Source organism: Anarrhichthys ocellatus, unplaced genomic scaffold, assembly GCF_004355925.1.
Source record: "Anarrhichthys ocellatus isolate YVR2014 unplaced genomic scaffold, GSC_Weel_1.0 scaffold4, whole genome shotgun sequence".
Classification (NCBI taxonomy): Eukaryota; Metazoa; Chordata; class Actinopteri; order Perciformes; family Anarhichadidae; genus Anarrhichthys; species Anarrhichthys ocellatus.
This window is the reverse complement of record NW_022280034.1, coordinates 12770735-12797300: the sequence shown is the minus strand read 5'-3', so window position 1 is coordinate 12797300 and position 26566 is coordinate 12770735. Positions and strand designations below refer to the sequence as shown.

Sequence of the window (26566 nt, the reverse complement as noted above, 5' to 3'; positions counted from 1 at the left end):
GTACCGAACAATATTAACTTTAGTTGTAACTGTGAATCAAAGTCACTATAGACATAATGTAACAAAAATAGAAAGATGCGTACTATAACAGCCACATTGATTTGTTTATTAGGGACAGTGCACATTAACGAGTGACACTTAAATGTGTTTTTATTTAATATGACCGTATTTCTATGAAACATTTCAATGCTCGTGTTAAGATTGAGATTTCTTGCCAAATTTATAAAAAATAGGCATTTCATGGTTGAAAATGTCTCAAAACACCGTCTGTTGTTCTAAATCAGCCCTAATCTGTGCAGTCTGGGATGGGTTGATGGTTTGGGACTGATCTACGTTATGAAGTAAAATAATATTAACGCGCTCTAATCAGACACCTCTCCTATTCTCTCCCCACCGCGTCAGTTTGCAGTAACAACTGTGTAGCATTAACAGCACAGCTCCTTTAGCGACTGGCTAAAGTTAGCTTGCTAACCCCGCCATGTCATCATGCTACCTCTCCGTTGGTCACAGAGAATGAGCAGAGCAGTGTGATGGGTTCCTGCGCCCCGCTGCTGGAGACTACAGCCGGGTGGAGAGCACACGGTCGCTCCGGAGACGGGAGACGGGAGGGTTGCTAACGCTGCGGCGGTCCTTCTCCGAAGCTGGCGCCCGCTCTCCTCCCGGCAGAGTCGTCTTTCAGCGGGGACAAGAGAGGCTGAGGGACCACTGGGTGTTATATGTTTTGATAAACAGTAATTCTTTACTTTTTCCATCCAAAAAGTATAGTTTCCTCCGAATGAGCTGTTGAATGTTGCAGACGTACTGAATGTTTTTTTCATGCTGTAGTAAATCCATAAAAAGGATTTCTCCATTATATTCAAACTGTTTATACCGACTGCGATGGCCAGTTCCTTTCCTTCCCCTCCTCTTGGACATGCATAATTAATGCAGGAACAATGACTCGGTAATTGATTTCCTGAATCCATCGTCAAACTTAAATTTGTGTCATTTTTCCATAATCTGTGTGTTTACCTCTGCAGGCACTCAGCAGAGTGATACCAAGAGACAGCACCTCCTGGAGAGGCTGCTGGATGCTGTCAAACAGGTGAGTCACCCGTTAACCCGCCCGTTCTTTACCTGGGAGACGACATTGGTGCCAAACTTTGTCTAGTGTCGGGATCAATGCCCTTTAACCGGAACAAGGAAGTAACTCACCATTTGTTTGTGGTGTCAGTACACCTTTCCTCTACCGTTTACCAAAACACCCTGGAGGAAGTAAAACTGAGCAGTGTTACAGTGGTAAACTACAGGCCGCCTGCTCCCATGTGTCAGTACTGTTTATCAGCAAGAGACTGTATCGATTCTACTGCTGCCACTTCAGCGATTTAGGCCTTTAGAAATCTTAGAAATGTGCTCACCGCGTGCTGGAGCGAAGTTTGAACGCAAGCGGTCAAACGCTGAAGAAAGAAGTCTTTCTTTCACAGGCAGCTATTAATCATTCCCTTCATATCTTTCCAGTGCCAAATCCGCTTTGGAGGAAGAAAGGAGATCGCCACAGACTCAGACAGCAGGTAAGAGAAGCCACCTGTCGCCCCCGAGACATTCTTTCGTTGTATCTGTGTTTATTCAGCACCCGAGAGGCTGTTTGCTTTGCGCGTGTAGTTCCAGGTCACTTGATGCTGTGGCGCTTCAGGCTCCAGTATCTCTACGTTCAGCTTCTTCTGTACAGCGAAAAAGAAAATCAATTTTATTCGCTGCAATGAACTAAATAACCTTATTTTTGGGGGGTTTTAAGAGATTTACAATATTTTCCATCACATCTAAGCAATAAGTGGGTTGTTATGTGTAAGACAAACGATGTACCAACCTTGTTCCATCAGAGCTTATTACAGTCAAAGAGAAATATTTCATCAGTTTCATATCCTGTGCTGCTCAGATCTAATTTTGAAGTTGTATCTCCAGTTTTTGAAAAATGAATTACAATTTCATCTTTCCATTCGGAAACTACAGATAATGGTACTTCCCGTGGAGTTTAAAGTGCAGCTATATATTCAAGTGGCATAAAAAAACACTCAAATGAGGGGGTGCACATAGTGGTGTAACGTGTCTTTGTCTCTGCAGGGTGATCTGCCTATGTGCCCAGTTTGAAGCGGTGCTGCAGCATGGCCTGAGGAAGAGCCGAGGTCTGGCTCTCACCGCCGCCGCTCTCAAGCAGGCGGCGGGCTTCAACACCAAGACCGAAGCAGGTACGACGCCTCACCGGCCGCATGGGTCGGTTAAACTCGGGTCCGAAGTTGAAAAATCACGGCAGCGACTTAACCGCAGAGCTGAGAAGGCTAACCTTGCTTCAGGGTAACTTGACTTTTACTTTTGAAAGTCATGGAGGGTTGGTGGATGCAGATGTGTCAGTGGGAAGCTCAGAGCTGCAGGATAACCACACACACACACACAAAGCACAATCTGGCTGTGAGACCTGGTAATTAAGCTACGGTTCAGAATGGCATGCACAGGAATGTCTGTGCTTCCCTGCTTCACTCTCTCCATTGTGCTCTGCTTCCTGCCTTCAGACCTCTGTCTCTCTCTCTCTCTCTTTCTCTCTGTGTCTCAGCCTGTGGTGGGCAGCACACCTGCTGTGTTTTCGCACTGCTAAAACGTACATGTCTGTCATTACAAATGCACGTTGTGTGCTCAAGGACTGTTCAAACCCACAGACGTTTGTAAAAAAGATGCCAAACAGCCTGTGGCATGCTGAACTACGGGGAGAGATGATCGCTGGTACTCAAGTGCAGAAGACATCTGTGATGTTGCCAGTTGATGAAATAGTGCAGCCATAAAGAAAACAACGTGGTTTGAATATTTTATTCATTGTACACTAATATGATTAATGTGTTGCTTTAGTAAAGAGTGGGATAAACATAGATAGATGATATACAGTATGTGATACGGTGTCATGCTGTGTGGAAAACATCCTCCTTCTCCGTTAAGTTAGTCTTATTTTCAGGATTTTTACCTTTTTAGTTCACGCTGTGGAAGATAATTGCATTTTCTTTTATTATAGCCACCCTTCTATAAGTAGCTTCCAACTGTCTTCGTCCCACTGAAGAAGTCTCGTGTTGTTTTTATTTGTTGCTGCTGAGATTTGTTCCCAACCCTTTTTTTTTGTGGAGATGAACTCAAGCACCCCTTCAGTGACGCCACCCATCATGTTACAAATCAGATTTTAAACCCTAACCCTTATTTAGCTACTAATGACATAAACGTTGCCATACTAGTGGATAGTATTTTCATGCGATTCAGTCATGCGACTGTCAATGTTTAATTCAGTTTGGTTAAGTTTGCATCTGTATTTACTACTAATGGAGTGGCAGAAGCTGCTAGTTTCAAACATTTATCTCTTACTTTAAGTTAAATATTTCAAACATTTATTTTACTTTAAGCTAAATATTTCAAACATTTATTTTATTTAAAGCTAAATATTTCAAACATTTATTTTACTTTAAGCAAGCTATTTTAACTGTTAATCCATCAGTGTTTGCATTTTAATCAGCTAATTAGTTCAACTTATTACCCTTAACGCTACTGTTTGGCAATTTATTTAACAACCTTTTAATAATCAAATTGTAATTTATATTCTATTAAATTATTTGAGCGTCTCCACAATCTTTCCACGTCGACACTTGCGACTGCAGAAGCACCCCTGACTGGGAATCTCCATGAGGAAATTAAAGTATTATTAAAATTAAAAGCTTCAAGATTCAGTTTTACTTGCAGCCACCAAAGCCTATAAAGACCGTTAGTTTTACGTTCTACTAAATTGTTTCTGCTGTGTCAAATTTAAGACCCATTGTGGCTATTCATTTCAGATGGAGGACACATTCATGGCTTCTGTAACGGCCACCACGTCATCACCATTAGCATATCTGACGTTTCCCTGTATTTCACAGACAATTAGAAGCCAAGCCCCGCTGACAAAGCCAGAAATAGCAGCCGTAATTTTAACCCATCGTTGTGAGGTTATATGCTAATCGTATGCATAGCACTCCTCTCTTCCTATTCATTACCACACCTCAGGAAACTTGACATTAAAAAAAGACACCCCCATACGGTTTTTTTTTTTTTTTGCCTTTTATCTTTTTTCCCTGTTTTATAGAAAATAATACATCTGTGTGAGTGCAAAATATGGAGAGGTGACAGGTCAGAGGTCAGGATGGAGGTGTAGATATATATATGTTAATGAGAGAATGTGCTGACTCTCCGGACCCTAGAAGTGTTTTTTGCGACTGCGACCTTTTGAACCTCTTGAGTAACTCACGAACATTTGTTTGCCACAAACGAGATGGAACTTATTCTCTCCCTCTTTGTCCCCTTTTCCTCTTCCTCCCTCTCCTACACCAGAGTTGACGTTCTGGTTCTACGTGAAGGAGCATCTGAACCGCCACGAGCTCCAGCGGTTCTACTCCCTGCGCCACATCTCCTCAGAGCTGGGCCGCGGTCGTGCCTGGCTGCGCTGCGCCCTCAACGAGCACTCGCTGGAGCGATACCTGCACACGCTGCTGGCCGACCGCCTTCGCCTGGGGTTAGTACACAGTGTGTGTGTGTGTGTGTCTGTGTGGATTACACGCATGATTTCTTTTTGACTTTCACTGTAGCTCAGTGAACTCAATAATAAAGATATTTGCAATTTCAGTGTGATCTTGCACCCTCTTTTCATGCATTATACTGACACTTCAAAATCAATTCACTTCCACAGTTCTGCTCTGTAAAGCTGGTGTTTCCTCTCTTTGTTACTTCACCTCCTCTCTGTTTTCTAGAACTTACTATGAAGACTGGGCTTTCATTCTCGATGAAGAGAGAGCCAGTATGCTCCCCACCATGGCGGCAGGTGAGGTTGTGTTTTAATGGAGATATTTTCAGAGTAAAAGTACTACACACACACACCACACTGTAGTAGGTAAAACGCTAGGACCGTGGCTAATTATTATCATTATTTTAATTTGAAATGCCACTCAGAGGGAAGTGAACACCTTATATTAGTTAGTGTTGCATGCTATGCTAACATAGCATGCTAATATGGTCATGTTAGGCCTGTGCTCTAATGTTAGTGTTTTTAAAATGCGTACAGTTGGTGTTTTACTAATTATGTCCGTAATGTAACATTAGCATAAACGCAGCATGAAATGGTAATGTTAGCCTGTTAAAATGCATTCAGTTAGCATGATAACATGTTGCAGTTTGCATGTGTAGCATGTTAGCATGTTAGTGTGCTAACAATAAACTTAATGGCCAACGCACAGAGGGAAACAGCCGTTCTTCTGGTGCCACCCTCTTATGCCAGGCTGTATTTTCTTTGCCCCATTGGTGGCAAGGATCTAAAAACAGCAAATTGGTGTCCCTGTGCTTTATCCATCCAAATATTGTGTCTTCCGCTCTCTAATGAGCATTACAGCCTCACTTTCAGTCTCATTGAAATTGAAACATGCTTCACACAAACGGAGCCGCTGTAAAAATACATTAACTGCTTTTGCACTTCACTTGTTTACCGCGACTGGGTTTGGTGGGAATTGAAGTCCTAACCCTATTAGTGGTAATGACTGTGCTCTTACTGTTAAACTATTGATGAGCGGAACTCGGTTGAGCACAAACTCTAAAATATTAAGAATACAAACCACTGATCTTGTGCCAGAGCTTTTCCTCTCTGTTCATACACGGGCAGATAGGCTGAGTTCATCTTAGGTTGCCCTCTCTTATCTGTGCGCGTCCAGAAAAAAAGCCGACAAAGCACTTTGCAGAAGTTGAAAAGCTTTATATGATTTTAACGAGACTGATCTGCAATAAACTCCCTTGTTCTGCTGCGGTCTTCAGGTCTGAACTCCATCCTGTTTGCCATCAACATCGACAACACTGACCTGAACGGCGGGGTGACGCGAGGAGGGGGCTCCTCGGTGTCCCACCTCCTCAAGGAGTCCACGCAGGGCATCGGCAGCCTGTGGAAAGAGTCCACTCAGGGGGTCAGCAGCCTGCTGCGAGAGATCAGCACTGCCACGGCTGTGGTGCCCGGCTTCACCCCCAGAGTGGACGGGGCCTCGGACCCGCTGCCCGTCCTCCCCCGCAGCAGCTCGGCTGGTAGGAAAGAGCAATATTTAATACAGGCTTGTTTGTTTTGTTGCAACACATGGTAAAATGAATTCATAATACAATACAGTAGCCATGCAAGAAATGCATAGCAGTGTCATTTTCTAGGCCTTTCTTTTTGCTTACACATTACATAATTTTTGTAGTTTTTGTACACCAGCTGCAAAAATCGAAACTTTGCATACATGGCATTTGCTTTTTGGGACTATCAACATGAAATAAACCTGCCGGAGGATGGACACATGCCATATTTCAGTATTGCAGCTTGCTGTATATTTGCTCCTAGAGAAGTGTTAGTGTCACAAAAGCCTCACAGAAGCGGCACATGCAGTAAAACAACATATGGTTCAGTCGGAGCATGTATAATGAATGCACTGGTGGAACAAATCTAGTGGATGCAACACAAGGCGTCTGCAGCGGAGTGCTGCATCAGTGATGAAATCCCCCATGAAATGAATAAACTTCCAGAGTGTCGGTTCCTTGTTTGACTTCATTTAGCCGTCTGCCCCGGTCCATCCCGTAGGGGACAACTCGCCGCGTTTTCTCTCTTTTATTTTCTGCTCAGTGGGATGAACAAGCTTTTAAATTTTAACTGTGGTGCTAAAACTTTCCACTGGGCTGACTGTAAATTCTAAGCTGCGTGCGAACTCTTGAAGGTAGAAACCCATTCAGATTATTCGCTGGTAGGAGACGCGCTAATTCACTGCCTGGCCTTTCGGTTGGAGAGTAAATGGAGAGCCACAGAAAGTGTCCTTTTTAAAGGCTTAATTGAACTAAACAATTAAGCCTTTATTATTAAGCCAAAGATTTTGTTTTCCATCTTTTCCCCCACCCAGACTCCGGGCTGAGGAAAGAGCGCAGGAGGAAAAAGAAAATCACCAACATCATTTCCTTTGATGACGATCTGGACGGAGGTGCGGAGGATGAGGAGGAGGGCGAGGAGGACTCCCAGAAGATGGGCGCGATGAGGAAGAGCCACACTGCTCCTGCTCAGAGCAGTGTGGAGGAAGGAATAGACCCTTTGGAGCCGGTCTTCTCCGAACCCCCCGCCCAGAACGGCACGGCTGAGCCGGGCATAATCAGCTGGGTGGGGTCCCCCCATCCCTCTCGTACTCCACCCACTACTACTACTCCTCCTCCGCCTGACAGTATGAGTATAGACAACGAGGAGGAGGAGGAAGAGGAGGAGATGTACAAACCCAGAGCACAAACCCAGGAGGAGGAGAGGAGAAGCAGCTCTGATCAGTGAGTCAGATGTCTTCAGTTGAATGTCGGGTTATAAAAAGTATAAAGAGAAATATTCCCTTTTTTTTTTTTTAAATTTATTGCGACAGAATTTAATGTGGCCTCGGGACCAAGTACCCTTGGAGGTTGTTCATTAGATGCACGTGAGATCATTAAAAAAAATCGGGTTTTAATTAAAACGTGCTCATTTTTGTAGTTTCACCCTGTTTTATTGGATGAGTTCTCAAATTATGGGCTGCTGAAGGTGATTGGTAGGATCCAAAAGTCAGTTTCCTCTGGGCACACAAAGTGTTTTTAATCAGAAAACAATCACACAGCCTGCAGAAACACAAAATCAACCAACATTATATAAAGTGAACGTATTGAAGATGAACCATAAATGTTAGTCTTCATTTTCCAATACACAGTGCAAGTTGCATAATTTTGTAGTCCAATAAAATGATCCGCCCCCCCCCCCCATGCTGGGAAACTAGGTCTCGTAGTTTTACCCGCTGATTTGGCTTGTATTTATATTTGATTATATATCCGTAAATCCCCCTAAGCATCATGGGAAATAGACTCCAGAACGTGTCGTGCATTTGAGGTTTCAATCCAAAATGTCCACACTGAGGCAGAAGTAGAGTGAACAGTACTGATTGCACGGCCAGACTGACGGAGGTGAATGCGCTCTTGTTCTAGGGTGGTGGTCGGCAGCCTGTCCAGTGTGTCCACCTGGAGCCTCCTACAGGTGATGACCGAACACAGGAGCGCGGACATCCTCATTCCTCTGAACCCCGCAGACTCTCAGCCAGGTACTGTGGTCCTCACAACACAATAACACCACAACTGCAGACTTAACTCACAATCCTGCAGCTTCAAAGGAAGATCGAAGAACATTAAAACACTTCCGGATGCACTCTGTTCCCAGATCAGTATATTATTTTCCTGAGTGCTTTTAGCCTACGCTGCCACACTGAGCCTCAGTTTACATTTCCTACTTGCACTGCACAGTAACTGTGTTACATCGCATAGATTTTTTTTAAAATACAAATATGTATATAAATCAAGAGTTGTAATTTAAGCTGTACTGTGGCAGTTCTAGCATCTCTAAGAGCGCATTTTAAGATTCTGTGATGTTTGCTGGACTGTTTTTACTGCTGACCACAGCTGCTTATGGCTTCAGTTCAGGGATTGGATGTCAATAAGATGGAATCACGGGACTTTCTCTACACCTTCACTTTCACTTCGGTATTTGGTTTCAGTGAGCTCTGTGGAGGACACGGCTGCATTTCCTGCTCAGCGTGAGTCAACAGGACCGGTGGGGAACTGTGAGAGCAGCAGATTGCCGCTAACATTCAAGTAAGATGTCGTTTCAGGCGGGACTTGCTCTCATGTGCGAATTATTTTCAGTTTAGGGCAAACTATTCCTCAGATTTAGCTGCAGGACTAAACAAGATAAGTCTTGCAAGTGCAGGCTCAGCTTTCTTTACAGAAATGAATTGTAAAATGTGTTGCAGTATGGAGTCCAGTCCACCGACGCAGTCTGCTCCACTCTCCGGTGTGCTGCCAACATCTGATCTGTCAGAGTCCATGACAGTGGGTGAGTGTTTCTGCCTCTTACTGTTTCTCACTCTCTGCTGCTCTTCTATTTGGGTTTGTCACCAAACTGGTTTTGTGTAGTGAATCAGCATTTTATGCCACAAGTGAGCTAGCACAAGGCAGCCGAAAAGTGTCTCTGCACAGGAGTTCACACATAGAAATGACATCACCTCGACCGGGGACACTAGGGAGGGGGGGGACAAGGCCACTTCAAAATTAAGTAAAAAAATCTAACAAACAATGTATACAAGGTGTTTTTGCTTGTAATAAGTAAAAAAAAAAAAAAAAAATGAATCTGCCAATGGAGCAAGTGAACATTTGCTTGGTAAGATTTCTTGAGTAAAATGCAATATTATTATTATTTATTTGAAAAGAGAAAACTCATTTCGAGCTGCATTGCACTAGTATTAGGAAGTGTTGTTTCATAATAAGCCTGTACGTTGTTTTTTTTTTGTCTTCACTTAACAAGATTTCCAAGATGCATTGTTTGAAAATAAGTCCCTATACCTCACTGATTTGTTAAGTGTTATGAGATATTTTGACTCACTTTGTAAGATTTAGCGTTTTTCTCCAATTCTACAAGCCAACAAGGTGGATTTATGTTCTTATGGATAACGGCGGTTGTGGTGCAATTTCCAAACAAGGACGTGTCAGGAGTGATACTGTTGTGACTTAAAGGATTTAATAACATCTCTCACTCCTTTGAGATTAGGGCCTATAAGTGAAGTTCCTTAATGTCCAAGGATTAATGACTTCAAACATGAAAATTATTATTTTCCAACATGACGGCAAGAATCACATATGTCGAATCGCCGGTTCCTCTCGAGGCTTTGTCGGAAGACAATCTCATCTTGGAGTGTATTCCCAAGAAGTTTGTGATGATAATGAATCCTGTGGAAGTCCTGCCACGTCTTTGTCTGGAAATCTCCCCAGCAGCTGTCGTCTGCAGCAAATTCAATCAGACTGTCTGTTATGTTCAAACCTCGTTGTTTGTGCTTAAAGTGATCTAATTGCTACGAGCGATGATGCCCTGTGCCTTTCAGTTCCATAACATTTCCATAATGCAAAAACAATCCACCAGGTGGCACTGTTGGTCCAGTCAGATCGTGTGCATGCCTGCCATTGACAACAGCTGTGCGATTTCAGATGTGCATTAAACACACAGTGATGAGCACTTTAATGTGTGCGCGACTCACAGCAGACAAGGACTTTGGGGTTGGTGTTTTCTGCTCGGGGCCCTGGAGCTAATGAGATCACTAGACTCTCACACTGATGCTATGTGATACCTTGGATTCTGTGTGTGTGTGTGTGTGTGTGTGTGTGTGTGTGTGTGTGTGTGTGTGTGTGTGTGTGTGTGAGAGTAAGCGACAGAGAGCTAGGGGAGGAAAGGTGATCAGAGCTGCCTGTAAGGGCTGGATTGAGCCGTCGTCCAATCTATTAGCCCTGAGTTAGAGGAGGTCGCAGGGTTAGGGAAAGAGCTAGTGGGAGCTATAAAAATAATCTCAACGTCTCTGTTGTATATGCAGAGAAAATAGTCTTCGAGATGTAAAACAGCAGAGCAGTTGAAAGTCAAATCCACCCTGAAATACTGTAACATCGCTGTAAAGTCAGGTTTTTTTTGTGTCAGTCCCTCACAATCACTGACTCACTGACAACCAACAGTCTCACAGGAAGAAAGGCATCGCGGCAGAGGCAGAGTCACTGATTTCCATGCCTACTGTCGGCTCAATAGACCAGAATGCAACGCAGCCAAAACAGATTTCTGCATTTTGAGCAAATGACCGTGACTTTTTCTCGACTGGTAAATAAAGAAAACCTCTCTCTCTCGCTCTTGCTCTCTCTATCGCTGGCTCTGTTGCCTTTTGCTCTCTCCGCCTCCTCAAGTAAACCATAGCAACAAGTTACAGGTGCCTTTTCCGGAGGGGGTTTCTCAAAGTTGCCCTGGGAAATGTAGGAAAACCACTGAGCGAGAAGAAGACGAGGCAGGTTGAGGGATTGTCAAGTCAAGAAAAAAGTCTTTAAAGTGCTGTTTTCATTGAATATGTCGTTGGGGATTTTAGCTTTAAGCAAGTTAAACACAACGGTTGTATAATGTCTTCTGAGACTGAGGGTTATCTCAGTTTGAGCTTGAAAAGAAGTCTGTAGTTACGAGGCGCTAGGGGTCAAATGAAAGACCTTTTGAACTGCATCATGGGAAATGTAGGATCCAATGTTTTTTTAAGGTTGACCCACATTGGGGACTAAAAATCATGCTGGTTTATTTTTGACCTTTACTTTTTTGGAAAAGTCTCTTGTGAGTTCCTCAAAAGGATGCATATGCAAAACTAAATAGCTTCAGCGTGTTGATTAAGTCATAAATGACAATGAGCAGTTGATTGTGCGTGGGCATAAGAGTAATAAGACCTTCTATGAAGAGGACAATAAATCATCAGTGTGTGTGTGTATACTCGGTGCTTCAGCTTGGTACAACTGTTAATGGCAGTGTTTGCCCCTTTTTTGTGATTAAGGCTTTGTTCACACACGCAGTCGAATACAAAGCGTGCTGGATTTTTTAAAGGTGTGTGTGTGTGTGTGTGTGTGTGTGGGGGTGGGAAAAACTGGTGTTCGGTGTTCAGCGCAAACTCTCCCTCAGTGATTCCCTTCTGGCCTGACAGCGTGTGAGGCCATCAGTGCATTGATTGGCGAGTATGGAGTCTATAATCCACAAGACACCTCGATTACATGGCCTAGCTCTCTGCTAATGTATCTATTATTGGAACAATTGAGCAAGAGCGTGTAGGCTCCGGTGGATACACACACACACACACAATCTCTTCCATGTGTACATACGTATATATTTTTTAGCACACACCTTTCCCAGCAACATGAGGACAAAGTTGCAAGCACGTATGTACTTCCACCTCACACACGCTTTTGTGCTGTAATTTGCCCGTGCACGTCTCCGCTCCACTTGAAGTCCCTAATGGCTCGCCTCTGGCCCCCCCCCCCTGCTGTGAACGTGTGGTCGGACTCGAGGTCACTTTCATTGCTGGCCTGCTGATGTGGAGAATGGAGCTGTGGACATAATAGAATTTCTCCCCTGCTCTCTGTTGTGCTCTTCATCACACTCCTCTTTCTCTCTCTCTCTCTCCTCCTGCTGCTCCTCCTCCCCCAACCAGGCTCCTAGCTCGGGGCTGGAGGAGACCTACTTGTGTCTGGGGCTACATCGACACCCTACATTAGTTATGAGAATAGAGTTGTGGTCTCTGCATGTTGTGTGTGTGTGATGGTGGAATGCAAAGTGCAGGGTAGATTAACTCCTTGTCTCATGGTTGTTATTTTTGGAAGTCCTGGTAGCAGCCTAGTTAGGGGCTTTGAAACCTTCATGTGCACCTCCCAGCGTAACTATGGAGATGAGTCACTGTACCGCCACACAGCCCGCCCCAAATCTGTCCTTTACATCAGCATGGAGATTAACATCAGCCAGCAGCTGACTGCTAGCAGACTTTGGCTGCAGCTGATACAGTTGAACTGGAAAGGATCCTGAAGACTTCAGAGTGAAGTTGCTGCTCTTTGATGTTTTCTTCAGATTTGCACAGCAAATGTTCCTTTACCATATGTTCTTTCCCGATACCTATACCTCAACTTGTGTATCGGCCGATACCGAGTAGAGCGTTAAAAGCATAAAACAAGTGAATAATTCCTTCTGTAATGTCTATTTATATTGCTGTGAAAACATCTCATTCAAACAGCTGCATTTATTCAAGTTTCTCGCCAACAACACAATTTACATTTGAAAACGTCATCATTTACCTTTGCCTGATCCTCGGTTTTACTGAATGGATCTTGAACGCATCATACTGGGACTCATTGCAAACTTTATTAACGTTAGCCGTTAGCTCCGTTATTTAGCTAAGCAGGACTCTGCTGCCCACCAGCGGCTAACAGCTAACTAGCTTTCCTATTGCCGTTCTTAACACAGATTTGTTGTTCACAATGTAGCATCATAATGGACAAATAGAGAGGGTTTAACATCAGGTGCGTAGCACTAGTTTGCACATGTGCAGTACCGATCGTTGAAGCAAATTTGAAGTTCTCAGCATTTATCTTCTTCACGTTGCAAATAAAAACATAATTTAATATCATCCTGTGATGCAAAAACTCTCAAAACGGATACGAGTGCTGCACATAATGTGCGTCGCCAGAGCGCCTTACAAGATCTCAGCACCGCGTCGGTGAAATATCAGAAACCATTACCCCCGGAAATTGTTTTGGGTGACAGCTCTGTTACATGGACAAATTTGAGATTAATATTTGATTTTGCAGCAGTCAAGAGAGGAACTTCCATTAAATCAGAGGTGGATGTGACAGCCCATAATATGATATTAAGGGCAAACATCAGCTGAATATATCAGTGAATTCACAGGAGGGCTTAGGCTACTTTTGGCTGTTAACACAGTAAAAAAATGTCTGGTTTTGAGACGTATGAGCCAGAACGGCCAAAGAAGAGGGCGGTTTCCTCGTATGATCAGTTGATTTGTTCATTGTTGTGAGTTTGGATTCATATTTCCTTGATAGTTTAATGCGAACAGTAGCCAGTGTTTGTCTTCCCCGACATTCATCTTGTGTTAGTTTCTTTCTTCCTTTAGTAATAAAAGTGTTCTCTGTGAGTGAAACAGATATCACTGTGTATAACTTCTGTCAGCTGGAAAAAGTAAAAACCGGATTCTTATCAAAGCAGTTCATCACAAGGACGGAACAAAAAGTGCAGCATTAAAAAGTGGGATTCTGTTATTTCTACATTTGAGAATGGTGGAGTATTAGTTTATGCATATTGCTGTGTGTAGCGACCGCGTGTGTTTCGTGTATCGGAGGTAGTTTGACTGAAATCTGTTCTCTTTTCATCTGCAGTGGAGCTGCGTCAGGCCATTGTGGCCATGATGAACAGGAAGGACGAGCTGGAGGAACAAAACACGTATGTTTGGATGTGTTCTCCTTATCTGCTGCTCGCAAACCTCTGCGCGCACACACACACACACACACACACACACACACACACACACACACACACACAGACTGGAGGGAGACATCAAATGACCTTTCTGTATAAATTGTGTCGGCTTGTTTTGTTTTTATCCCGAGACAAGAGGGTTTTTCTTTTGTGCCAACTTCGGGGGCTGGAGACTGTTTTGTTTTGAGCATTAAGCCACCAGAGACTTTTGTGATTTATGCAAATTAACAACTGCTGTGCAAACTGCAAAGCACACTGTTCAATAAGAGTCTGTTGTAATGACCGAAAAAAACACAGTATTATGTTTATACACCTTTGCAATTAAACCTAAATAAATGTGAATCTTCTGCCAAGCCGTGTTTAGATCTTTATGATAAACTGTGATTTGTATTTGTACTTGGGGCATTAAGATAACAGCGACGCAATCACAGATGGCTGTTGATTAAGTGTTTTGTATCGGAGCCGAGTGTGACTGCAATTAAAGAAGCTTAATAATGTTTATCCCATCCACCGTTTATGAAAATAGCATTACCGGAATGTCAACATTTAGCACGTCTAAATATAGAAGGATTTAGGTCTGCACGAGATGTATCGACCTGAGGGTAAACGGGACAGAAAACACACAGGTCCGTGATCTGCTTCATGTGTTTGACAGGTCTCTTCGCAGTCTGCTGGATGGGGAGATGGAGCACTCGGCAGGCCTGAGGCAGGAAACCGATTTACTGAAGAGGAAGCTGGCAGAGCTGGAGGAGAGACACACAGCCAAGGTCCAGGCTCTGGCCAGGTAAGAAACAGCTGGGACGTCTGCAGAACGTCCATCAATGATGTCATTTCAGCTGGCAGTATGTCAAAAAAACAAAAAGAAATGCCAAGAAAAACTGAAGGGAGCCATTTGGTCAACTAATCAATTCAACTATAAAATCTATACTATATAATAACTATATAATGTATAATCTTGTAAGCTATTTGCAAGCCAAAATTCCCCAAAACCGCTGTCTTCTGCATCCCAAATATGAATATATTTTCTTTATTTATAGTCGACTGAATATTTTGGGTTTTGAATTGTTCAAATGCATTTGAAAATGTCACCTTGGGCTCTGGGACTTTGTAACAAGCATTTATTACTCATTTCTGACATTCTATAGACCGAACGGTGAATTGACGACTCACTCGTTGGTTGCTTCCGTCACCAGCTCCGCTAGAAAAGATCGCAGCGTCCAAAATGGATCCAAGTAGCTAACTAGCGAGCCATCTCGCTTCTTTCTCGTCTCTGTTGAGAGTTGCAGATGTGAAGTAGCGATTGGGGAGGTGCTAGCGGACAGTGTGACGTTAGCAGGAGCTAGCAAAATGTCAGCAAGCCGGCTATATTTTACACTGGAAAATCCCACTAATAAAATGGCGACGTGTACAGTATAAGGCTTTAGTTTCAAGGGGTGTTCATGTTTTGCACGTTTTAAGATCACGTCACCGGTTTAGTAGTACACAGCTGTTCAAAATAGAAATAATATATATTTTTTGGTTTTGAATCTGCTGATACTCAAGTTCAGGTGTTGGGATCTATATGGGGAAGCAAACACTGCCTTTGAAGCCTCTCCCTATACATGGTGAAAGAGGTCGGCTGTCAGAACAACTTTTTCCCTTTCAGACCGAATTGTAGAGTGCTACGTTTCCTTCGGTCAATCACACGCTTTTATCCCAATAAGCGACCTCCCTACCGCTTCCCTGTAAATGAGTTGAGTCACCTCAGCATTTACAATCGACTGCCCGTATGCCAGAAGTCGTCAGTCGAGCCCTGATTCCCTTTAAATAGAGGATTACTCATCCCTCAGCGGTCTAAACGGAACAACGCAGCAAGTGTGCGTTCACATAGTAGGCTCCTACAGTAAGTCAAGCCACCAGCTGGGATTGATTGAGTGACTCAGGTTTGAGTGTGTAGGGGCCGCTAAAGCTTATGGCGAGGACGGTGCAGTTGCTTGGGGGGGGGGGGGAGGGATGTGTGTGATGACTTTCATGTTCACAAGGAACAATTTAATGGAGTTATGGCACGAGAGGTTCGAGAGAGAGAGAGAGTGTACAGGGGACAAGGGATGGCGTCATGGCTGCCTCACTCACTGTGACATACATTGTGCTCGCCCGCCGCGGCCAAAACGCACACACTCGAAGACACACAAAAGTCTCTTCTATAGTCCGCCACATAAATCTCAAGTGCTGCTTTTTCCTTCTCAGCCAAATCTGTCTCGATCAATAGCGGCTATAAATACCCCTGAAGGAGCAGCTAGCCACTGAATGAGGGATGGAGAAGCTGTCAGCCTCAATCAGTGGAAGAGGCTACTTGCTATGAATCCCACAGTTCTTTGTGATTCACTCGCACTCTGGGGGGTGGGGGGATCGGAAGTCAGTAAGCCTGACGTGAAATCTGACACCGAACTGTAACATGTCACCCGTTGAAGGGACAGTCGGCTCGCTAGACGACAGACCGCGAGCTGAGTTGAGTTAATTGCGGTGTTACTGAGACAGATTGTCGAATCTGTGCAAAAACAAAAAGTTCAGGTTAAATGTTTATCTTCAGCACCAGATGGTCCCGTTGTTTAAAGGAAGATGCTGCCGGTCATCTGCTTATTTCAGTGCATCTCCTAGTAGTAGTACAGTAGAGCAACACCCAAACCCAAGGAAGTGGCATGTGTGTGTGTGTGTGTGTGTGTGTGTGTGTCTTGAGGCCCGGCTGTATGTGGGGGTGGCAGAGGATGAGTGAGTCGCCATAGATAGATTTCCGGCTGACGTAGACTCCGGCATGAAGGGGGAGTGGGCTAAAATGAGCCCGCTGCTCACTTACTGAGTTACTCACACACAAAAAAACTCAAGATGTACTGCAGGACCCTTACTCACACAGGCATCCAAATATAACATGGAAATGTAACGCAGTGACGCATAGCAGCCCACATCCTCACCCTCAACTCCTACCAGACTGCAGGAATCCGAGCGCACATGTAACAGATGTACGTTTGCGTGCACGAGGCACGTCAAATCGCCTCCGGAGGAACTTCACTGGTGGCAACAGCAAAGATCACAATATTATCGACGATATTATCGATCAGTGTTATCGATCAGTTTTGTGACAGACGTTAGCGGGTCTCTCTTAATGCCTTCATAATATACAGTGTTAACACACATTCTGACAGACCAATCATTGGTCATGTGACAATGATAACTAAGCTAGTAGACATTTGGTGGTCATTTTACTCTGCTGCTGCAACACTGAGGTAAGGAAAGAAAAAATTCAAATGCAATTCTTTGCAAACATTTCAGCTGTCAGGAAATGCATTTTCTGGTAAATAAATGTCGCTTTTGAATATGTAATATATTCAAGAAAAATGGATATATATATATATATATATATGCATATATTATCTCACAGAAGACATGGAAATTTAAATTTTAGAAAATAATCACAATTTAAAGGCAATTTCGTTATGAGTGGGTCTCAGATCTGTTTGTTTATTTTGCACAATATGTACAAGACACACACACAGGCGATTTGATACAAATCGTTCAGCCCTACTTCAGGTTTAAATTGAAATATGTTATGATAACCAAAATCCCACTCGATATCTGTCCTCGCGTCTCAGAACCTTCACCACACAGCGCCTTTTATTTAGTTACTATCACTGCTAATTATAACAGCCATTAAGTTGTTAAAAACCTGTGGCTTTTAAAATAGATGTCCCAAACCACACACACGTTTACTTCACATCACTTTTGGGGGACATTAAATAGTCTTGTGCCCCTTTTCAGACGTCAGTTGGCAGAGCAGACAGCAGGCCTCTGGCAGCAGCAAGACGGGAAAGCGGCCAGTCGAGTGGGCTCGGTCCGGGAAGTGGTACCTCATCACTGGAAGAGGGGGCGGTTGGACAGGAGCAGATGCCTTTTTCTTAGCTGGCTGAGCTGCCGTCTTTTCTCCAGGCAGTCTGGTACAGCTGATCTAAGAAGTGGCAGAGAGAGCGGCTCTGAAGTTTGCCCAGTTTACTTGTTAGTTTACTTGTTGAGAGTGTTTAGGCTCACTGTTTTCCTTCTTTGGGAAGTCAATTATGTCACTCTGCCCGGGGGGAGGGGCTTTATATATATATATGTGTGTATATATATATACGTATATGTGTGTGTACAGCTGTGAGCATTGAGGCTTTGGAAGTATGACACAAGAGTGTATGCTTGAAGTTTTCTTTTTCTTCTTTTTCAGAAGAGGCTGAGCAGTAAATTGCTCTCTGGAGCATTACCCAGCGACTGAGCTGTCTGTCTCTGAAGGCGCCTTTGCACCTCTCATTTACTACTTCCAAACACAACCAGATCATACCTGAAGAACAGCCAATTCAGCTGTGTTTATTGCACATTAAGACGACTAGCGAGCACAGGGATAATAAAGGAGAGTGGGGAAAAACCCACTCCAGGGCTTCTCTCAACTTAAGTAATTACTGGGTGTAGTTTAAATTTCAGCTTCCCTCCTGAGATACCTTTTCTTTGCTCCTTCCTTAAGAGAAGATCCTACATCCATCCTCTCTTTCTCATAGCCTCTTACAGTATTTGCTTTATTCAAAACACACTTACAAACTTTACAGACTGACTTTCTCTCTTTCACAGAAAATATTTACAATGTCTTTATCTGGCAAACACACACACACACACACACACACACACACTGTTTCCCGCTCTTGCAGTAACAATTTCTTTAACTATATCTCCAAGGCACACTCGCTGCTTTTTTTCTTTTGCAACACAAACACTCTTCTAAATCTCCTCTTGCACTGTCTTTCCCCGCTTGTCTCTCACATGGAAGAAGATGAGATGACTTCAACATTAGCCAACATAGTTAATAGGCTTCTCCTCTGAGCATTGATTCACACACAAACAATATTTCTGGGTCAGACTATTGCCCTTAATGAGAAAGGGGGTTTGTGTCTGGTCCCACATCATCTGGACAAAGGATGCAGTTTTCGCAGCAGAGATGCTGAGCAAGTGCTTGACTTTGGACACACTCATTTAAAACTTTACCGTCCCTTAAGGCAGAGAAGACACTTAAAGTTTCAGATGACTTCCAAACACGCCACATTTCCAGCGTACCAACATTCACTCGAAGCAAAGCACCAAACAGCTTAATGGATCCCTCTCAATTGGAAAGCATTAACAGAGAGCCCGAGCTGCAGTTTCTTGCAACAGTTTTAAGGACGAAAAGGTTGTGCAATGTTGTCACTCCCAGGGGGCTTAGTGGTTTAGATTTGTTTGGTATCCATCATTTACCTTCTACCCTGTGGGTCTGAGTAACGGTTGTCCACTAAACTGAGTTTGCAATGATGAACTCGCCAAGAGGCGTTGAGGAAGTGAATGCAACACAGAAGTCTCGGCCGAAGCGGGTCTTTAATAGCGTACGGCTTTTCAAATACAATACAATTCAGACACTGGTAGTTTACTCACTGGCTCAAATATATAAAGCAACAATTTGCGACATTATCAGCAATGTTTTTTCTTTACCGTGGAGAAATTCAGTCACTTATATAGTGCACATAAAAATGGTGCTGAAACATTTAACTGATTGGTGGTTCTCAACCTGAGGGTCAGGGCTGTTGTCACAACATGATGAATAAAATGGGATCGAAGAAGAAAAATAAACATTTGATCACAAAATGATAATTTAGCCATGCTAGCAGACAAGTGGTCGGTTCATCTCTTCTGTCCTGTTGGATTGGCTGCCAATGAAATTTGGTACATGTATTCAAATGTCTCAACATCTACAAGATGGATTGGCACAACATTTTGTACACACATTCATGGTCTCCAGACGATGTATCTTCAGAACTTTGACGATCCCTTGACTTTTACTGTAGCGCCACCATGAGGTTGACATTTTCCATTGGAAGTGCAGCCTCAAAGAGCGACTAGCGAGGCTGTAGACTCGTAGTCTTTTACATCTTCAGACCTCTACAGACTATTAAAACGATGGAGCAGTCTGAGAAGGGAAGAGCGCCAAGTTAAACTGCTGAAGGTTGCAAGCCAACAGATTAATCAATTAGTTTATCAACAGAAAATTGCTCATCAACCCCCCCCCCCCTCCTTAGCAGAGGGTCAATTAATTATTTAAAACAATTGATCAAGAAAAAAAATGGCAAACATTCGCTGTTTCCAGCCCCTCAAAAGTCAGGAGTCGCTGCTGTTTTGTACAAAACAAGCAAAAGATGTCGCCTTGAGGGCCATTTCTCACTATTTTCTGACATTAATTAACTAAATGAGACATTTAAAAAAATAATGAATGGAACGCTCAACAATGAATTTAATCATTGTTTGCAGCCCTAAAGGGAAGTGTCAAATTAACAGGGCCAAATGACAATGGCATTAAGAGAAACAGCCTGTGACTTTGAGCCTCGGACAGATACTTCATATGGAGGAAGGCATTTATTTTCTCCTAGCAATAAACAGAAGCTTACAACATTCATGGGGGGAAAAACAAAAAAGTTAGAAAAGGAAGGAAATTGAATGTCTGGAGGTGGACAGTTTCCTTGTCAGTAATGAGCAGGTGAATCGCTCATGGAGGGAAGAAACAAGGAATTCTGTGTTTGCTCTAACACGTGGCAGCATGAACTTCTGTACGACCGGAGGGAAGCCGCTCCAACGCAGAGAGTGTGTGTTTTAAACCTGCGGGTTGTGTTTTATCAGTCTGCTCCGAAATTGGATTTGAAAACGTACCGAGCAGGTAAAGGCTGTTCGTTGGAGCGACGTTCCCTCATAACCTGCGGTACACTCGCTCATTTACATTGTCCCACTCACAAGCAATATCAGCAGCCTCTGCACACTTCCCCAAATTTCCCCGAAGACCGCTTATATTGTGGATGCACGTCAAAGGTGTGATCTACACCTGTGTCAGGATTCTGTTTTGTTCCGTTTCATCTGATGTAATGATGTCGAGATTTGTTTTCATATCAGAGGTGGTAAACTGAGAACATGCGTATGTCTCAATGCAAGGAGCCATACAGATGGTTAAACCTCGGGCTACTCAAGTGTAAATATGGTAGACGTTGGTAGAAAGTCAAGGTGAAAAGGTATCTAATGACTCGGCCTTGGAATCAATAATCAAACCAGACTTATTAATATCAAGACAGGCTGATATTACTGATAATTCCATTTTAATGGCCAAAACAGCTGAGTTTGAGCCTTTTCCTGTTTAAACATTCCTTCTGTGTTTCATATCAAGCGGTGTTTTCTGTCTTCACTGTTGCAAAGAGAGCAAGCGCATTGAAAACACTTCAATTGTATCGGAGCGATCAATAATTCAGCAAACTGTTCATTATCAGGCTGTTGTAACCTGAAAGAGAAATGATAGTGTTGTTTGTTCAGAGAATCCTTTATTCACAGAAATAAGGGCTGGTGTAAATAAGTGATTCTCTGAACAAAGAAGAACAAACAGTATTATTTTTGATTAGCTGAAGTCTGGCAGCGTCTTCAATTGTGGTGAGCCATTAGAGCTGTTGACATTATGCAGTTACATAATGGATTGGAAGCCTTTTAGCGGGTTTGAAAGGGCTCACAGTACATCGTCGCAGTGTGTTGACGTGTTGGACCCAGTACTTGCACTAAAGGTTACTATCAGCGTTTAAGCATTTGAACCTAAGGAACAACACAGCACTGCGGTGTTGTGAACATATTATTCTAATAAAAGTGGTATGAAATTCAGCATCAAAGGTAATTATATGGAAAATAACAGCAAGACTAATTTAATAATAACGTGTAGTTAATAACGTTAATAATGTGACCCAGCTCGGGTGTCCTGGTCCAGACCCCTCGTTACTGTTGTAACACCTGGCGTTTCCTGCTGTGAAGGTATATACACTTATGTCTTTAAGCCTACCGTAAAAAAACTATTTTTGAACATCAGACTATTTTACATATCCAGCAAACACGGAGCAACATTAGCATGCCTTTTGAGTTGTGTTTAAGTTGTGCGTAAGGCCAATATTTTGTCTCCTTGTAGCTCTGTTTTTGGTCTCAACCAACTCCTGAGGGAAATATTTGGCTCTTTAACAACTAATAGCTTCGCCGTGTGTATGATGACTTTGTCCATCTGCTGTTTGGCGCTGACATTTTTGCCAGAATGGGCAGTTAACCCAGTCAACCCAGTTGGACTACTGTTTATTTGATTTGGCCGGTTAAAATGGTATTCGATGGCTTGGAATAATTTGGGCTACTTTATGTAACATTTGGGCATTTCCCCAAATTATTAGGCTGTATTTCACTGAGTCTGTCCCTCCTTTTCTCCAGTTAGTAGCATTTAGGCTCACGGATATGACGGGCAAAACCAAATGAACAAGTTTATGAAGTTTAATACAACTTATTTTTCAAATGATTATTCGGTAAGCTCTAAGGACTATTAGGTTTGCTAATAAAACGGAAGACAAGGGACACGTCTTAGGACTCGTATTCAGCCACAGAACTTCACAGATGGATACACACTAAGTGTATTAAACACTCGGGCTGCCCCCTCTTAGATGGTTAGTCGGCTAATCGGTCGTTTTTGGTCTTAAGTCTAAGATTTCTGTAGTTAACTAGTTGATTTTTATGCTTTTATTTTTCATGCTGAAGGACTTATTTCCGAGAAATTTATGAGCACATCTCTGGTGAACACAAGATTCAAAGTGGTGCTTTTGTGTGATTCTTTGTGGAGAAACACGGTTACAGATCTGTCTATGAGACGTATCATCTCTGTCATCTGAAAACTGATAGGACAAAAGAGCTGAAGTAATTGAGGTATCAATAGGTAGCAAAAGCTCTACATTTGCTAAAAGTACTTTTTATTCACCTGAGTGTCAAGTATCAGTGACACTTCACTGTAACAACGGACCCATTGTGAGTGAAATGAGACGAGTCATAATGTCTGCATATCTCCCAGAGCCTTTACACACAGGGGCACACTTGGAGCAAGCGGCGTGTATTCGCTATAATTGAATCAGGCTGGAACAGCGTCTGGGCTGCGGGTGGTTCTGATAACGGCGACTGGGACGGCTCCTCGGAGAGCTTGTCGTGTGGATTCGGGAGGTCTCCAGGCAGGTACCTCTTTTGTTGTTGCGGGGGGAATGAGGGCTGATAAGCAGGGCACCAGAAATCAGCCGTGGAAAATGATGGGTGGGGGGGGGCAGAGAGCAAGACAAAGGCTGTTAAATTTAACTGCCAAGGGCATAAAGGCGCACTCCAACTCTGATTGATTTCCTCCCCAAAGTCGATGGTGTTCAACCGGTTTCGGCTTGTAAAGAGACTGCCTCTGTCTCTCACGCCGTTTCTTTATCACTCAGTCTCTGTGTTTGCATCCTCATCTGCAGTCCAACACATACACATACACACACACACACACACACACACCACTGCTCTGAGCAATGCTAATGTTGGACTGTAGTTTAACTGGGCCATGACTCTGACCATTAACTGGCTCCTTCTGCCCAAACTGTGTCTTTTATCTGATGTGGCTGGAGCACATTTAGAAGTGCTCTTAAAATGCATTTCTGAGATACTTCTTTCAACAGTACAACATCTTCTGGGATAGTTTTCCACAACAAAAGACAAGAGCATCGTTGAAGTTGAGCATTGATGTTGGCCGGTAGGACTTTAGCTTGCAGCAGGTGCAAGATCGATCCAAATGTGTTGGATGGAGTTGAGGTCAGGACCGGTCTAGTCAGTCAATCCTCCACTCCAAACTAGGAAAGCCGTTCCCTCTCATTGGTGCTTTTAGGGGGATGCGAGGGCGTCTCAGGCGCAATACAACGCAGATATTGTGGTAACTGTTTACGGTTTACATCTTAGCAACTCAGCCAACAGGACGGCCCCAGAAAACCATTTCTATATGACACAATGACTTTGTGGATGAGGGCGTCATCATTTTCAAACTGTCCCCACAAAGTTGGACGCACACTGTCTCCAATACGTTGTATGTTGAGCTAAGGAGCCTAAACGAGGAACAACAGCCCATAACCAAAAGTCTTCAGAGTGCATGTGGACAGTAGTGACCGCAAGCTGCCAAAGTACTTGCCTTGGACCTACTTCTCGATATTCACATGCTTAAACGTCCACAGTAACATCTTGCCTTGCCCCCAATCTCCAAACATCAGCATCTTGACAATCAATTTTGGACTGAAGCTGACATTATGCCTCTCCGAGATGCACGTAGGCGAATGTGCACGGAGACGTTTCTATTATACTTGTTTGTACAACCTTTACTTAGCTTTTTTTGAGTTCTCCGTTTTGGCAGTAAATCAACCGATCAACTTGCTTGACCCGCAGGTCCGCGTAACACGTTGTGGAGATTTGGAAGATGTGTGTGCTCAGAGACCCACTGGGACCTGCGGTTACCTGTCTCTGCATATGTTCGAAGAGATGTGTAGAAGAGAAGCCTAATTCCAGTTTAATATGTTACCACCCTGCTTGTTCGCTGTTTGGATTCACGTGTAAAAGTTATCGTTTTTTTTTTTTTATATATATATATATATATATATATACACACACAGAGTCAGGGCCATAAGTATTTGGACTGTGACACAATTTTTCTAATTTTGCCTCTTTACACGACTCCAGTGGATTTGAAATGAAGCAGTCAATATGTGGCTGAAGTGTAGACTTCAGCTTTAATTCAATGGATAAAACTAAAATATCACATGAACCGTTTAGGAAATGCAGCCATATTTACACAGCCCCTCACATTTTCAGAGGCTCAAAAGTAATTGGACAAACTAACATAATTGTGAATATAATCATTATTTTTAATACTTGGAGGGAAATCTTTTGCAAAAATCCTTCTGGCACCCATAGACATCACCAAAAACGGCGAGTTATTTTCCCCTGGAGATGCTTTGCCAGACGTTTTACTGCAGCCTCCTTCAGCTGCTGCTTGTTTGTGGGTCTTTCTGCCTTCAGTTTTATCTTCAGTAAGTGAAAAGCCTGCTCGCTTGGGTTTAGATCAGGTGACTGACTTCGCCAATTGAAGAATATTCCATTCCTTTGCCTTGAGAAGCTCTTGGGTTGTGTTCACATCATCTTTTGGGTCATAATCCATCTGCACTGTGAGGCGCCATCCAATCAGTTTTGTAGCATTAGGCTGAATCTGAGCAGATAGTTTAACCCTAAACACCTCAAAACTCATCCTGCTGCTTCTATCATCTGTGACATCACCAATGAACACCAGTGACCCAGTTCCATTGGTACCCACACATGCCCATCCATAGCACTGCCTCCACCATGTTAGTGTTTTTCTTCACCAAGGAAAGAATTCTGCGATCATCCACTTTAGATGTCTTCTGTGGTCTTCTGGGCCTTTTGGTGTTGGTGAGCTTGCCAGTGAATTCCTTCTTTTTAAGAATGTACCAAACTGTTGATTTGGTCAATCCTGATGTTTCTGCTATCTGGCTGATAAGTTTGTTCAGTTTTTTCAGCCTAACAATGGCCTCCTTCACTTGCATTGACACCTTTTTAGTCCTGCATGCTGAGAGTTCCATGGACCAGCTACCAAATGCTAATTTAACATTTTGAATCCTATTATCTGCGTCATTTTTCATGAAATAGTGACACAACCGACCACATCTGGCCATGAAACCGTTTGTCAGACAACTGCCCAATTACGTTTGAGCCTCTAAAAATGTGGGGGACTGTATAAAAATGGCCATAATTCCAAAATGTTTCATGTGATATTTTAGTTTTATCCATTGAATTAAAGCTGAAGGTCTACACTTCAACCACTCAAAGACTGCTTCCTTTCAAATCCACTGGAGTCGAGCAAAGAGGCAAAATTAGAAAAATTGTGTCACAGTCCAAATACTTTTGTCCCTGACTGTATATTTCAGTCCACCAAGCAGCCGCTTTTGATGATCTGATCCTCAATTAATTTCTACCGGGGGATTTCTGCCTCATGTGCGGGAAAATCTGATTACAGTCATCAAAGGTTCATGTTGATATCAAGTGTGAAGACTGGACTGACTGTTGTTTTGTTGTAGGTGGATTTAAAAAGCTCAGTCTGACCACCTGGCTCTTACTCTCACTGTTCCACAGGTGACAAGATGTCACAGCAGGTTTCCCACTGTGTCCCTCCACTGCATGCTGTCATAAAACAAAGTAAACAACATCCCGCCACCGACTCGATGCAGCTCTCAGGGTTGTTGGACCGAAAAATAACCTTTCGTCACTTTGTGCATGATAGCATCCTGTCACAACCAGTCAGCAGATGTTTTTTTTTTCCCCAAATGCACAAGTCTGAATCTAGTCTGTTTATGAATTACAGTAAGGAGATTTGACATTCAAAAGTCATGCTATCAAAGAAATGCTTGCATACAATGTAATGTCCTTATAACCTCCTTACTGATGGTGCTCTCTGGTTTAACGCTGTGTGTGTGTGTGCGTGTCTGTTGCAGGGAGAATGAGGTCCTGAAGGTCCAGTTGAAGAAGTATGTGGGGGCGGTGCAGATGCTGAAGAGAGAGGGAAGCCAGGGCAATGATGGTAAACCCCACACACACACTTACACACACACACACCCACACTGCATCATTATGACCTGATATTACATCTCATATCTGTGTCCCAGTCCATCTATTACGCTCTGAAACAGAAACGCTTATAGATGAGAAATA

At 43.2% G+C, this 26566-nt stretch overlaps 1 protein-coding gene across 2 annotated transcripts in view; it reads left to right on the top strand.

Moving 5' to 3' along the window:
• Window positions 1-26566, top strand: part of snx29 (sorting nexin 29) — a 72306-nt gene that overhangs the window by 1322 nt on the left and 44418 nt on the right. For both annotated transcript variants that reach the window (XR_004212672.1, XM_031843891.1), the window contains exons 2-14: window positions 1020-1084; window positions 1498-1550; window positions 2101-2225; window positions 4375-4555; window positions 4791-4861; window positions 5842-6102; window positions 6948-7356; window positions 8035-8147; window positions 8598-8694; window positions 8853-8935; window positions 13825-13888; window positions 14580-14708; window positions 26350-26435. Coding sequence is in view for 1 of the 2 variants with exons in the window: in XM_031843891.1 (XP_031699751.1) it covers window positions 1020-1084; window positions 1498-1550; window positions 2101-2225; window positions 4375-4555; window positions 4791-4861; window positions 5842-6102; window positions 6948-7356; window positions 8035-8147; window positions 8598-8694; window positions 8853-8935; window positions 13825-13888; window positions 14580-14708; window positions 26350-26435 (1737 nt within the window). In the remaining variant the exon portion in view is untranslated. The remainder of the gene's footprint in view (window positions 1-1019; window positions 1085-1497; window positions 1551-2100; window positions 2226-4374; window positions 4556-4790; window positions 4862-5841; window positions 6103-6947; window positions 7357-8034; window positions 8148-8597; window positions 8695-8852; window positions 8936-13824; window positions 13889-14579; window positions 14709-26349; window positions 26436-26566) is intronic.